Below are 15,842 nucleotides of genomic sequence, written 5' to 3' on the forward strand. Positions count from 1 at the left end.
AATGCCACTGTTGGCTGTGCTTCACTAAACTGTCAGTAATGGCACTCCTGTTGGTTTTGCGTCAATAAACTGTCAGCAATGGCACAGTTGGTTGTGCTTCACTAAACAGTCAGAAATGGCACAGTTGGTTGTGCTTCACTAAACAGTCAGCAATGCCACAGATGGTTGTGCTTCACTAAACAGTCAGCAATGCCACTGTTTGCTATGCTTCACTAGACAGTCAGTAATGAAATGTGCGGTTTCTTCTTCAGAAGAATTTGTTCAAACACACACATACACACTCTCTCTCTCACACACACACCATTTCTCTCTTACACACACACACACACACACACACACACACACACACACACACACACACACACACACACACACACACACACACACACAAACAAACACACAAAAACACACACAAAAACACACACACAAAAACACACAAAAACACACAAACACACATAAACACACAAAACAAACGAAACAACAAACTCGCAGCATATGCAGACCATTTATTGGTTATGAAATAACATTTAGTGCAGCTATTTCATCCAACCTGTTCAGTCAGGGGACGGGACCATTCCTCATCTTCCGTAGGATAGCCCTGACTGCATCAGGGGAGCCAATCTGGAAGATGTTGGCAGCTCTCGATGCAATTAGGTGGATTGTGGAATTGGCATCAACTTCCTTGATAGCAACAACAAATACCTCAGCTTTGGCTTTCAGATAACCAATACTGGCAGCAATGGCCTCCCGGTCCTCACTTGTGGTGTACCCATCGGTAAACATGATGACATTGTTGTCAGCGTCATTGCGGTCGCCATTGGAAATTGTACTAGTTGCCAGCTTGATGGCATCGCCGATGTTCGTAGAAGGACCCTCTTCGTATGTCTGTTGTTTGAGAGCTGCCAGAACGCCCGACTTGGAGTTCCTATATTCATTGAATCTGAATACCACTCTAGCGTTTGAAGAAAACGCTATCAATGCAAAGTTAACAGCATCATGGCCTATGTTGGTAGACTGTACCATACTCTCTTGGAATCGTTTCATTTCGTCAAAGTTGGGTTTGCCGATGGAGCGCGACACATCTTCTACAATCAGGATGTCTAGCAATACGTCTGGAAAACAAACGTGCGATATGTAAAGATTGTTTCTTGTCTGTAGATGAAGGGACTTTGTTGTTTGTTACAGTGTTACACATATATAGATAACATATATAGATATATAAAGAGATAGATTTGTAAATATAAGCGATTAAGGAAAGGGATGGCTGGCTCTATTGTCTGACATGATTCTTCGTGTCAGGGTGTCAATACCGCGAATTTCTTGTTTTGTCCAATAAATAACACCAAAAGAATACGAAAGGACAGGTACAGCATAAATATTTGGGGCTTTAACTTTATGGCGAGCATTCACTCCAGATCTTCTTTAGTCTACATTTATATTCTGGCCGAAAGTTTTCCTTGATATGGGCATTTTGGAGTTTATAATTATTATTGACACTAAATGTATTGAGCATCTTCCACATATGCGGCTGCTGCAACTACCGCTACTTCCGCTACCAAAAGAAGTCCTCAGTCGGGAAGAGTGCACTTCCTATGACTAGTGTTATTGAAATATTGTTCATGGAGGCGACAATTGTGAAAGTTGTTTTTAATTGTTATAATCAGGGCATGGTTTTCATGACAGTTTTAGAAGGGTGGAAATCAGAGTGTGCTCACCGTGAAGGTTTTTGGAAGTTGTTAATCAGTGTTTGAACTTCAGGGTATATCCGCCATGACAATTCTTCATGTTTGAACATCAGGGTATACCTGCCATGACAGTTCTTCATGTATGAACATCAGGGTATACCTGCCATGACAGTTCTTTATTTATGAACATAAAGGTATACCCGCCATGACAGTTCTTCATGTATGAACATCAGGGTATAGCTCTCACGACAGTTCTTCATGTATGAACATCAGGGTATACCCGCCACGACAGTTCTTCATGTATGAACATCAGGGTATACCTGTCATGACAGTTGTTCATGTATAAACATCAGGGTATACACGCCACGACAGTATTTCATGTATGAACATCAGGGTATACCCGCCATGACAGTTCTTCATGTATGAACATCAGGGTATACCCGCCATGACAGTTCTTCATGTATGAACATCAGGGTATACCCGCCATGACAGTTCTTCATGTATGAACATCAGGGTATATCCGCCATGACAGTTCTTCATGTATGAACATCAGGGTATACCCGCCATGACAGTTCTTCATGTATGAACATCAGGGTATACCAGCCACGGAAGTTCTTAATCTATAAACATCAGGGTATAACTGCCATGACAGTTCTTCATGTATGAACATCAGGGTATAACCGCCATGACAGTTGTTCATGTATGAACATCAGGGTATACCCGCCAGGACAGTTCTTCATGTTTGAACATAAGGGTATACACGCCATGACAGTTCTTCATGTATGAGCATCAGGGTATACCCGCCATGACAGTTCTTCATGTATGAACATAAGGGTATAGCCGACACGACAGTTGTTCATGTATGAACATCAGGGTATACCCGCCATGACAGTTCTTCATGTATTAACATCAGGGTATACCCGCCACGACAGTTGTTCATGTATGAACATAAGGGTATACCCGCCATGACAGTTGTTCATGCATGAACATCAGGGTATACCCGCCATGACAGTTGTTCATGCATGAACATCATGGTATACCCGCCATGACAGTTCTTCATGTATGAACATCAGGGTATATCCGCCATGACAGTTATTCATGTATTTACATCAGGGTATTTCCGCCATGACAGTTCTTCATGTATCAAATCTGGGTATGGACGCCAAGACAGTTTTGAGGGGAATTTCGAAGAGGTTAACATCAGGGTGTGTTTGACATGACAGTTTCAAAGGGGTGAGAATCAGTGTGTGGCTACCATCACCATTTCTATGGGGTACAAATCAGGTATGTACGTCAACGACGACAGGACATGTGTCTGGAGGAACAACAACGATACACAAACTGTACAATTGTCGAACCGATCTTGTGAACTTTAAGTGCTGGTTGGTTTCATGGACTCAGTGGACGCAGTGGGTGTTTGTTGCTAAAAAGGGTTTCAAGTATATTCAAGGCATGAAAATGGGATTTCTATATGCAACCAGCCAACTTTGATATTTCTGTTAGTAAAAAATCTCATTAAAATAGTACATGACCATTGGTCTGAAACGTGGTGGGTGAGATAGTCACTTTATGAAGTACCAAGTGAGTTCAAGATAACCGGAAATACAATATCGTTGCCAGTCGCCATACTTGAAAATACAAAACATCATCCATCGTAATCCCAATCTCATTAAAATCAGATCTTAGTTCTCGCTATCACTTATCAAAGATCTGAGGACATCCCATTACGGGTCACGTCAGAACGACCTTTCATCCGACCAATATAAAGCTGTCGCTTACCAGGTCATGAAGGTGACAGTCGGAATGTATTTTATAATCATGCAACCTCGAAAACGTTACCACAGAGTATTCCGAACGACAGTTACGGCCCGTACGACTGATTCTGTCAAGATGATCGTCTATCTTTGGCTTCCGTGGGATAAACATTTGAATGAAGGAGGCATTGCACAGTACGTAGGAAGCACTGCCATACAATCACAATAATATATCAGACATTCCAAAATGTTCGTTTTTTCAGTTCAACATTTCAGTCGAGATCTGTGTCGATATATTTTTCAAACGTAGACGGACACGGAAGTCGCCAGTTTGAAATGAGTGCCGTAAAGCTCGAAAAAGCTGCTTTCTAACTGGTTGATGTCAATTTCTTGTCAGTCATTTTAGTCGTCGGTCAAAGTTCGCAATAGGTCGTTCTGACGTGACCCGTAATGGAATGTCCTCAGAAATTTGTTTAGTGGCTGCGAGAACTTAGATCTGATTTTGATGAATTTGCCATCACAATCTTCTTCTCCTCAGAAACCACGTGATCAATGTAGCTAAAGCTTCACACTTTTCTTCTCACCAATGATGACACCTGATTTTGTTCAAGTGGTTTGAATCCGATTGTTTTCGATATGGGGATATTACAGTAGGTCTATATTACCATTCATTTATTATAATAATGCGGATCTTTGATCACTTCGGATTCAATATCTGGACGCCAATATTTCGCACTTAATTTACTTTGAAGAGCTAACGATTTAGTTCAAACTTATTGTTGTTAGTTATTCCATAGAATAAAACGTAAAGCGTCAATAGGGCAAGAGATATTTGATACGTGTGAGCGACAGTAACCAACTTACCCTGGCTGCAGCACGAGTTACAAATCAGCAGGAGAAGCAGCAGTGTTATCGGACCCTTGAAGAATCAACATTTGAAACAATTGAAAGTCTGCTTCAAAATTAAAGCAATTAATTTCTATAAAAAATCGAGGGAGGCAAACCGGTGGTTGACATAAGTGGTGAGATTTGTTTTCTGTCAATTCTCAGCAGCAGTATAACATGAAAATACGAACCAAAAAGATATATAATACATTACCTGCGGGGCAAAAGAAAGTTTGTTTTTTATGTGATTGAAATTTGGTCAAATTTTATTATGTCTATTTAACCAACAGTTTGTAAAAGGTAATCTGTGGCTGAGTAATTTTTTGTAAAAATGATTTGAAGACTTGGATACGAGATGAATTTGCAACCACATGACCCCTGCCATGTTTGAAATGTTGTACATCTCAGCGGAAAATCGTAATATATTTATAAGATACTCATCGTCATTGTTTTTTAAAAAGTTATATATGAAGTTGTGCATGATAATACAACCATCTCCAAGTTTTCTTTCAGCGCCGATAACGTGTCAGTACAGTTCCTTTTTTATATGTATACTCAACAACAAAAGTTCCCCTGACACAAATATTTTAGTATATTTTTCAAACAAGTAAAATTTGGTTTTCAATATTGTAGTACATATGTGGAATCAAGTCACAAAAACGCAACTGCTACAGAAAAGCATGCATTCCATGCAAAAGGTGACTTTTATACAAGCCCCATGCATATCACTACCCAAAATGGGTATAATAACATGTGCGTTAACGGGATTCCCTATGCATTGTTTAGCATCGTGCTGACAACAACCAGTCAGAAAAACAACAAAATTACGCAATTATTCAACATTATGAAATGCCACGCCTGTCCGAAAATGAGCGTCAGCGAGCCATTGGTATGCTTGAAGCAGGATCTTGATGTTGCAAGACAATTTAACGTCCACAGAAGCACCATTTGGTGTTTATGGCAACGTTGGCAACAGACGAATGCAGTCAGAGACCATCCTCGGAGTGGCAGGCCACGCATAACCTATAATCGACAAGACAACTTGATTCGAACAACACACCTACGAAATCGATTTCAGCCAGCAACAGTGGCTGCAAGAAGCATCCCTGGCCTTTGACGAATATCTTCACAAACCGTACGTCGTCGCCTCAGATGTGCAGGGATTGTCGCCAGAAGGCCCGCCAGAAGGCCCGCCAGACGTCCCATTAGGACAGGAAACAACCGCCAAGCACGTCTACAGTGGTGCAGACAGCGTCTACGTTGGACGGCCATGCGGTGGGGACAAGTTCTTTTAACTGACGAGTTCCGTTCTCACCTCAGCCACAGCGATGGACGGATTCGAGTGTACCGACGTCGAAGTGAACGTTACGTCAATGATTGTGTCATGGAATAAGATCGGTTCGGGAGCAGCAGCGTTATGGTATGGGGTGGGATTACAGCAAGACAGAGGACCCGTTTGATATTGGTTGAGGGAAATCTCAATGACTGCGACGAGATCATCGGCCCTGTTGCTCTACAGTTTTCGCGTCGTCATGGCCCAGGCATTACCTTTCAACATGACAACGCCCGGCCTCATACTGCTCGACTTGTTCAGGACTATCTTCAACAAAACAACGTTTGCCGGCTTGCTCCTCTGATCTTTCACCAATCGAGCACATGTGGGATGAGATGGATCGGCGCCTTCGACGTCAACCATGTGTTTCACAGACACTCCAGGAACTTCGAAACATGCTCCAGCAGATATGGACAGATATCCCACAGGACTTTCTGTAACACCTGGACCATTCCATGAGACGAAGATGTGTTGCTTGCATCGCAACCAGAGGTGGACACACACGCTATTGATTTGTAAATTGACATTTTGGCATGTTCATGGCAAGTCAGAATGGCAAATTAAACCATTTCAACACTTACAGGAGTCCTTTATCTGCTGCAAACCGCAATTGTTTCAGATTTGGTAAAAAACATATCTTTGCATTAAATCGTATTCAATGTCACAGGAACTTTTGTTGTTCAGTATATATATTCACCTCCTTTCCACTGTTATCCCCTTATCAGCTGTGGTAGCCTATACTCATCCCCTTTCCAGCTCTTGGCTTAAATACCCGCACACAGCGTAGGTTCCCCTGCAGAATGTGATTTAGTTTGCCTTACCTATAACTTTATAACATATAGAAAACAACTTACCTTCTGCATTGTGAAGAGTTGTACCCAGTGTGGTGCTGCTGCTAGTGACGGAATGGTTTTATATGCTGGAGTTGATGTGTAACATGTTTAGCCACTGAAATAGCTTGGCTGTCCCCACTGCAATCACGAAAACGTCGTTATTTTCCGTATATGGTCATTGGGAAATAACGTTTTGTGGACGCTTTCACAACATTGGTTTTCTGTCCAAAAAACGTCGTTATTTGTCATGGAAAATTACTGCGAATGAACGATTTTTATCAAGCTCCTCCCTCTTCAGCGTAAACCAGCGTCTACCGGTATTGCTCGTTTTCGGCCTTCATTGGTCAGCTCTAGCGTGTTGTTACAGGCCGGGGTTTATAATACCTTACTCAACGTTTCCATTCTGTGCATTCCCGATTTCCTGGATTGTTTACAGCACGTAATTGATGTTACGTCGCAGCTGCTGGAAGCTGTACGTGCATTAATTAACGTAACCAGGATCGACAGTTTTAGCACAATGGATTTGCTGTTATGCCAGTCGATACTTTTTAAGTTGATTTAATGGCATTACATAGAACTTCTAAAAATCAATAAAACAATATATATAAAATCCAAAACATTTCTCATGCAAAATATCAACGAAACTCTTTAGGTCATTAGTTTGTTCGAATTACAATATCATAAGCATTGGTAATAATCACCACATGTGTTAATCTTATCAATGTCAGTACCCAAACTTTTAGTCCACACAATAATTGTGTGTTTTCGCAAACGGTCGAGACGGATGCGCAAACGATTTACATACAGCTATATTTGTTGGAACGGTTCGCCTTGAGGGAGACAGGATAATGACGTTCACGAGTTCTAAGAGATATATGCTCACAACCAGTTTGTCCTAGTACCATACTATTTTAGTGAACTTCCGCCCCGCCCTTATAGAAATGATATTGTCCTCGATGAAGCAAGTCTAGATTTTTCAAAAGTCTGAATCTCCCATCTCACTGGGGCTCCTTTCCAATTTAAATTCAGTTGTTTGTTTCCATCTCAAATGTATTTCAGTTTCTAAGTGTTAATCTAGCTCACAACCTGAGTAGTACGCAAATGTTGATCTGACTGTTGCCTTTTAAACAGTGTATAGATAATAGTCCCGAGTTCTGTCAGAAGCTGTTCGTAAGATTGATGGCATATATACACTATTTTCAATAGTCAAAAACGCGCTACTCTTCAGCCGCAATTGATTTTGTGGATATGTTAAAACCCAACACATCTGCAAACTGTTACTGTTTGTACATGGTTTAATCAGCGAAATAAGTATGATTATGGAACATTTTGCTTTCATATCATCCCAAGATAGCTACAGATTACATAAAACTGTAGTTATTATGTCACCATCTTTAAATATATATTTGTTCATGAAAGACAATTAAGATTAACATTCCATTCACCAAACAACTAAGCGTTTTTTAGGCCACAATCAGACAAAGACCAACGCTGTCCAGTTTGCTGACATTTTCGCCCTCCTATGAATATTCCTGTCGCCGAAAAGACCCCATGTTCCTGGGAATATCGTTGATTCGTTGAAAATCATATCACGTACCTAAATAGCTGGATTAGAAACGCTACTGATAGCCTCTAGTCAACCCCTAAGTGCTATTGCTTAATGTTTATCCAACTTGGCAGGGAATAGTTGCAGTGCCACACGGCAGCATTGTCTGAAATCGTGTGTTATTTGCCAATTTTAGGCCGCTTTATCTATTTATTACCCAATAAAGTCATAAGTGAGAGGGTTGAGAAGGAACTCTGATAACTTTACAACACTTTTGTGGTGAAACATTATTGATATTCTTATTTAATAACGAATTATAAGACTCTGAATATTAATGTTTATGCAACCTAATTTGGGACTTTTTCACCAAAAGCCCAAGTTAGGGCTCTAAAAACTCATAGATATATTTATTCATAAAAGTTGAGAAATGTAAGGCATTTAATACCATTATGCACGAGCATGCATTTTTCTTTATGAAGCAAATTTAGTTAAATAATGTGTTATTGATACTCAAAAAGGTAATTGAGCATAAAATATAAGGAAATCAACTGGTATTTCCCACTTGAAACAAACTGTATTTTCTCGAGTATAGTGCGCAGGTTTTCTACACAAATATACAGTTGTACAATACACGCCACAGTGAGTTTTTTAAAGTTTTTTTTCCAAACGGAACACCTGAAATACCATGTCAACAAATCTATACTAAAGTACGCAAAATAATCCTCAGCTGACATAACGCTATCTGGTTTTGAAATGTCTCTTTTTTATGTCTAATCTATTTTATCAGTTTTATTAAAAATTACATTCAATATTGTTTGACTTTTATTTCGGCGAAATATATACTCAACAACAAAAGTTCCTCTGACACCAATATTTTAGTGTATTTTTCAAACAAGTAAAGTTTAGTTTTCAATGTTGTAGTACATGTATGGAAAAAACGCAACTGCTACAGAAAAGCATGAATTCCATGCAAAAGTTAACTTTTATGGAAGCCACATGCATTTCACTACCCAAAAATAGATATAAAAACATGTGCGTTAACGGGATTCCACATGCATATGCAACAAAATTACGCAATTATTCAACATTACGAAATGCCACGCCTGTCCGAAAATGAGCGTCTGTGAGCCATTGGTATGCTTGAAGCAGGATCGAGTCAACGTGATGTTGCAAGACAATGTAACGATCCACAGAAACACCATTTTGTGTTTATGGCAACGTTTGCAACAAACGAATGCAGTCAGAGACCATTCTCGGAGTGGCAGGCCACGCGTAACCTATAATCGACAAGACAACTGGATTCGAACAACACACCTACGAAATCGATTTCAGCCAGCAACAGTGACTGAAAGAAGCATCCCTGGCCTTCCACGAATATTTTCACACACAGTACGTCGTCGCCTCAGATGTGCAGGGATTGTCGCCAGAAGACCTGCCAGACGTCCCATTTTGACAGGAAATCAACGTCAAGCACGTCTACATTTGTGCAGACAGCGTCTACGAAGCTGAACGGCCATGCAGTGGGTACAAGATCTATTAACTGAAGAGTCCCGTTTTCACCTCAGCCACAGCGATAGACGGATTCGAATGTATTGACGTCGAGGTGAACATTTCGCCAATCATTGTGTCATGGAAAAAGGTCAGTTCGGGGGCGGCAGCGTTATGGTATGGGGTGGGATTACAGCAAGACAGAGGACCCGTTTGATAGTGGCCACCGCGACGAGATCATCGGCCCTGTTGTTCTACCGTTTTTGCGTCGTCATGGCCCAGGCATTACCTTTCAACATGACAACGCCCGGCCTCATATTGCTCGACTTGTTCAGGATTATCTTCAACAAAACAACGTGAATGTCATCCCCTAGCCGGCTCGCTCCCCTGATCTCTCACCAATCGAGCACATGTGGGATGAGATGGATCGGCGCCTTCGACGTCAACCATGTGTTTCACAGACACTCCAGGAACTTCGAAACATGCTCCAGCAGATATGGACAGATATCCCACAGGACTTTTTGTGAAGCCTTGTCCATTGCATGAGACGAAGATGTGTTGCTTGCATTGCAACCAGAGGTGGAAACACGCGCTATTGATTTGTAAATTGTCATTTTGGCATGTTCATGTTGTTTTTTTATGAAATCACGCATTTTCTTAAGTCAGTAAGGCTAAATAAACTATTTGAACATTTAGTGGAGTCTTTTATCTGTTGCAAAACGAAATTGTTTAAGATTTGGTAAAAAACATACCTTTGCATTAAATCTTATTCAATGTGACAGGAACTTTTGTTGTTCAGTATGTATGTGAACTGATCGGCACGGCTATTGACGCCATGAAACGGACCTTAGTTGACAGAGAATGAATACGCATTTCATAAATGCCATACTTGGACTTGTCAAAAGTCATATTTATTGTAGCATGACAATTACATGTCAACGTAATGTTTTCGTAATCGGTTATTTAGGTCCATGAAAAAAAATAATATTCTTTCCCTCCTCCAATGATCGTCCCTTTCAAGATAAATGATCTTTATGTAATAACTATCACACACACACACACACACACACACACACACACACACACACACACACACACACACACACACACACACACACACACACACACATATATATATACACAAACATCTACAGGGCGAAGGGTATAAGTCATGGACAGGACTTGGTATAACGGATAGTTATCAACATTGATATACACCATATGATACAAGTATTGCTATTATTAAGGTCTGGAGAGGAGATGCAGATTTTCTTTGCATGAACATTTAGTAAATGAAAATGATCATTTGTTGATCTAGTAGAATTTTAGTGATATTTGGTGTATACCGAATTGTGTTGGCGTGTTGTGATATTAGTTTCATTTTCAGCTCTTTGCCAATTTTAGGTCGCTATCTCTATCTCTATTAATTACGCAATACAGTTTTAAGTCCTTAGCAGAAACTCTGCTAACTTGACAACACGAATGGGATAAAACAGTCTTGATATTCTTATTTAATAACGAACAATTAAGTCTCTGAATATTTATGTTTATGCAATCTAATTTGGCACTTTTTCATCACAACCCCAAATTAGGCCTCGAAAAACTAATACATATTTGAGAAATCTAAGATTTTAATACCATAATGCACGCGCATACATTTTTCTTCATGAAGCAAATTTAGTTAAATAATGTGTATTGATAATTTAGCATAAAATATACGGAAATCAACTATTATTTCACACTTGAAAGATTCTATATTTTATCGAGTATAGCGCGCGGGTTTTCTACACAAATATATAGCTGTGTATTGGAGGAGACTATAATACAAGCCACAATGAGTTTTAATAAAAAGAAATTAAACACAAAGACATTCCCGTGTGCACATAACACCTGAAACACCATGTCAACAAATCTTCACAAAAGTACGCAATATAGTCCTCACAATGAGCCTGATGTGGCAAGAAGAAGATGTACACAAACACCCACAGGGCTAAGGGTACAAGTCATGGACAGGACTTGGTATAACGGATAGTTGTCAACATTGATATACACCATGTAACACAAATATTGCTATTATTAAGGTATAGAGAGGAGATGCAGTTTAACTTTGCATTAACATTTTGTAAATGAAATAGGAGACATTTCGCATAAGGCGCTTGTGAATTTTGTGGTATTTTAAGTGATATTGGTTGTATAGCGAAGGCGGGTGGTGATATTAGTTTCATCCTCAGATCTTTGTAGAGAGGGCATTTCAACAGAAAGTGTTCCTCATCTAACAACGAGCAAGAAGAGTCACTCCTTTCAATCCAGTCACACTGTCACTGATAATTTGTAGACTTGCTGTGGCTCTAAACATGGTCGATATTTTGAAACATTATTTGATAGCATAAATTCTTTCTTTGTTACGCATAAATTAATTCTTGATATATAATAAGGAATAAAGAGTAAAAAGGCGCTCTATATATTGTTCTTTGTTGATTGTATTGAGTAAAACGATTGCATCACGATTATAGTGTTAATTGCTGTTCTGTTTTCTGCACCATCATTTCTTTCATCTCATAAAAAAATGTTTAAAAAATGGCAACTTGTAATTAACCAAGGAAATAATACTAAACCGACCAACGTGAATATATCTCTCAGCCATTATTATCGTAAACATGTGTCTACTTTTAAGAGTATGTACTTATACTAATCATCATACTTATTTAGGAATGACTCATAATCGTGTCATATGTGTACTGTATACATATATATGCAGCACAACGGAACTTTGATTCTATAAAATTACTGTGCAACGGTTCGTCCCTTGTTTTCAGACCTTCCATTCAGACAAATAAATCAGATGTGAATTTACCAGTCTCACCGGTTATAAAGATTTGATACAAACTTACTTCCTACCTATTCAGTATGTACGTATGATTTCATCCTGTATGTGTGCATGGTGTGTATGATTAATTGGACATATGTATGTTTATAACATATGTGTGTGTGTGTGTGTGTGTGTGTGTGTGTGTGTGTGTGTGTGTGTGTGTGTGTGTGTGTGTGTGTGTGTGTGTGAATGTAAATGCAAACGTTAGTTTAAATGTAATCCATAATATAATCCTCTCTTTTATGATACTTTATAATTTAATACTCTATAACAAGATGAAGGGCAGAGTGAGATGTACCCGCCGATGTAGCAGGCTCAAATCAATCCCTTAAAAATTAACTCTGGGGTGATTTAAGCACAGGTGTAGTTCACTCCTTTCTACAAGGCCCATAGCTCTCAATCCAGGCTCAGATAACTCCGCGTATTGGTGTAAGATTGAGATGTTACATCAATCGCTCGTTACAATTCTGAAAATTTGTTTTACACTAAAAAGTGTCAGATCTCTCAAATAAATAAAACTCCCTTTGATTCAACCTTAATCTTTCGTCTAATAATAATAATAATCATACGAGGGTTATGTCAAAATTCGACACATGAAAATAATAAGAAGAGTCGATACAACTGGGTACACACACACACATAAAATACATTTTAGAGTGAGTGAGTTTAGCTTTAGCTGTACAGATAAGAAGCGACTTGTAGTATGATAATAGTTTCCCAGATGTGTTGATCCCGATTGTGAGTAAATTCAGTTTCAGTCCAAAATTAAATGATATCATATCTGTTTCGTCTTGCATTTGGAAATCAACATATTTTTTAACGTTGAGTGAGTCAATGAGAGAAGAGAAAAACGCATTTCTTTCTGATATAAGTATTTAACAATGATAAATAATGTGGTTGTCATAGTCGAACATATGCCTATTTCAGTGCTTGCATTATTTCGAAGTTTACAGCGTGATGAGACATTTACACAAAGTTGTTAGGCAGGTCAGTATTCCAGGTACAGAAAAACAATTGCCAAAGTACAAAGTACGTAAATTTCGTATGAATTATTTTAGAACGAGACATGCCAGAGATTTGTTATTGCATTTCTGAGCCATAATTGTTCTTCGTATATGCAAATAGTATCATTAAAAATATTTCTCCATTTATATTTTGGAGGGAAAGTACTGTGTGGAACTTATGTACAAATGTAGCTACCCGAATTGTATTTATCAAGTGTTGGTTTAAGTTCTTTACAGATTGTCTTTGTTGTGACAGTGCTGGCAATGGTCGGACACAAAACAAAACAAGATTTGCAAAGTTTTTACAGTAAAGGTTGCTTGAACAACCAAGAAATAAAGGTTTGCATTTATCAATATATGCAGTAATTGTCCAAAGACCAAGGTTCGCAAAAGTGGATTCTGAAGCAGATCTTTATATCAATATCCTTTACAGGGCGTGCAAAATATCTTTCTGTGCCTTCAAATAGATCGGTATGTTGTCCCATGATGTCAAGGGTAATTCACATGCATTAATGATGGTTTTGTGTATTATTCTGAGCCATATTTTCACGCTTGAAATTGGATTAAGATGATAACTATTTAATCTTAAAGATATTAGGGAGTTAATATTTTGCTCTGCTTTATGACTGTCCTTTTCAATTCTTGTTTTACAAGAAAGATTATACGTTAAGAGTAATCAACCATATACCATAGAATCAAGAATCAGTTGTAGTAACGTGTGCATCAATAAGTTTACAGTGAAAGTTACGCCCCTTGCGTTTCGCTTTGTTGAACACAATTATCGCATTTATACTAGGTGATAACCTTGGGGCATATGTATGTACAATATCAAGGGATCTTTGAAAGCCCGTTGGTGGTATGTTTACAAGTGAAGTATCGTCAACAAGCAAGATTTTTGGAATACCCTTACCATATGCACGAATGCCACAATGTGCTTGTCTAAGGGCTGTTATGAGATCATTTATTAAAACAAACAAAAAAACATCCAAAGATTACTCTGCCTTAGCCAACACCTTGTTGAACCATATATGTCTGTTTGGTCACCTTCGTAGGAAATAGAAGCACAACTATTTACATAACAATGATCAAGCAATTCCAATGCATTACCTCTAATGCACAGTTCATGTGGGTTGAAACAGTCTTCTTCGTGCCATATTCTTTCAAATGCTTTTTCATTATTTAAAAAAATACAGCTTAAACTGCAAGGTGTCTTTGTATGTTGTACTGAATGCCTTCGGTCAATCTAAACACTGACTAGTTCCATGTCCTATCTAAACCAATCTGTAAAATATCAGGGACAGACTTGGTTAAACCTACAAAAAGAGTAATACTTCTATACTTTCGGAATCAAATTTCTCATTCTTCCCCTTATATATTGCTGTAACCATGCCAAGTCTATAGTCATAAGGTACATATTATATTTGTTTCATATGCTTAAAAACTATTCATAACGAATAAATAAAATGTTCTCCTGATGTTCTACATAACGAATCAATAATATATTCATTTGTAATCGTATCCGGACCTGGAGGATTACTGCTGCTTAGGTATTTGACGGTCCCTCTTATCTCGTGAGATGTTCCTTATGTAGTGATTAGCAGGGTTTTTAGTGTCCGTTGATATATTTTCGAAATGTGCATTTTAAGATAACAAAATAATAATGGCATGTATATTTTTTAGCTAATGGTGTGTGCACGTGTACAAACTGCAAAAACTAAAAAAGATCTTCTGCACCTTATATTGCATATTGTTTTGAAATGTTTTACCCGATGAACACATTCATTATTTACATCACATACTCAATTCCACATAGTATTGCACATAACATGTATCTATGTTACATGTATATGACAGGTACATGGAGCATTTAAAACCCATTCGCGTCTGGCTCTCAAGGCATGTATAATGGTAAAATGGTAACTTTTGTTTGTTAAGCATCTGTGTGTGTCAAAACACGTGTTATTTTAAAGTGAAATATAAATATTTAGTTGTCTGTTCAGGTAACTAATTTTAACTATTATTTTCTGAATAAACTATTAAATAAAACATTAGCTTACCTCTAGCTGAAATGTGTGATCCTGGGTTTCAAACTGCCATGACATTACAGGCATACACATATTATGTTGTGCTTTGTGACACCAGATGTTGTAATCGACTAATTCTCCTGTCGAAAACAACTATTGTTGTAGAAAGATGAAACCCCAATGCTAGAGAATAACTGTTTCGGTTTTCCAAGGAAACAGATTCCATTTGGCGTACGAGGTAATCAAATTTTATAAATGGATTGCTTAAATTCATGGATGATGCCAGGTGTTCGCACAAAGGAAAAGTCTTTGCCGCAGATGAAGTTATGACGCAAGCTCTTAGAATTCTTGATTGCAAGCTGGGACCTTGTCAATATATCATGTGTAAATTGTGTGGACATGTAGAAGGCATTTACAGAAA

General features: G+C 38.5%; 1 protein-coding gene across 1 annotated transcript; it reads right to left on the reverse strand.

Annotated features, from left to right (window-relative positions):
- Positions 1-491: 491 nt before the first annotated feature.
- On the reverse strand, positions 492-15,605 carry LOC124111679 (collagen alpha-4(VI) chain-like). Its single transcript, XM_046471436.2, has 4 exons — positions 15,455-15,605; positions 6,512-6,628; positions 4,304-4,358; positions 492-1,112 (listed from the first exon to the last, which is right to left on the reverse strand). The coding sequence occupies exons 2-4, from the start codon at positions 6,518-6,520 to the stop codon at positions 559-561; spliced, it is 618 nt and encodes a 205-aa protein (XP_046327392.2). The 5' UTR covers positions 6,521-6,628; positions 15,455-15,605; the 3' UTR covers positions 492-558.
- Positions 15,606-15,842: the final 237 nt, after the last annotated feature.

Source organism: Haliotis rufescens, unplaced genomic scaffold (genome assembly GCF_023055435.1).
Source record: "Haliotis rufescens isolate VD_foot unplaced genomic scaffold, xgHalRufe1.0.p SCAF_24, whole genome shotgun sequence".
Taxonomy (NCBI): Eukaryota; Metazoa; Mollusca; class Gastropoda; order Lepetellida; family Haliotidae; genus Haliotis; species Haliotis rufescens.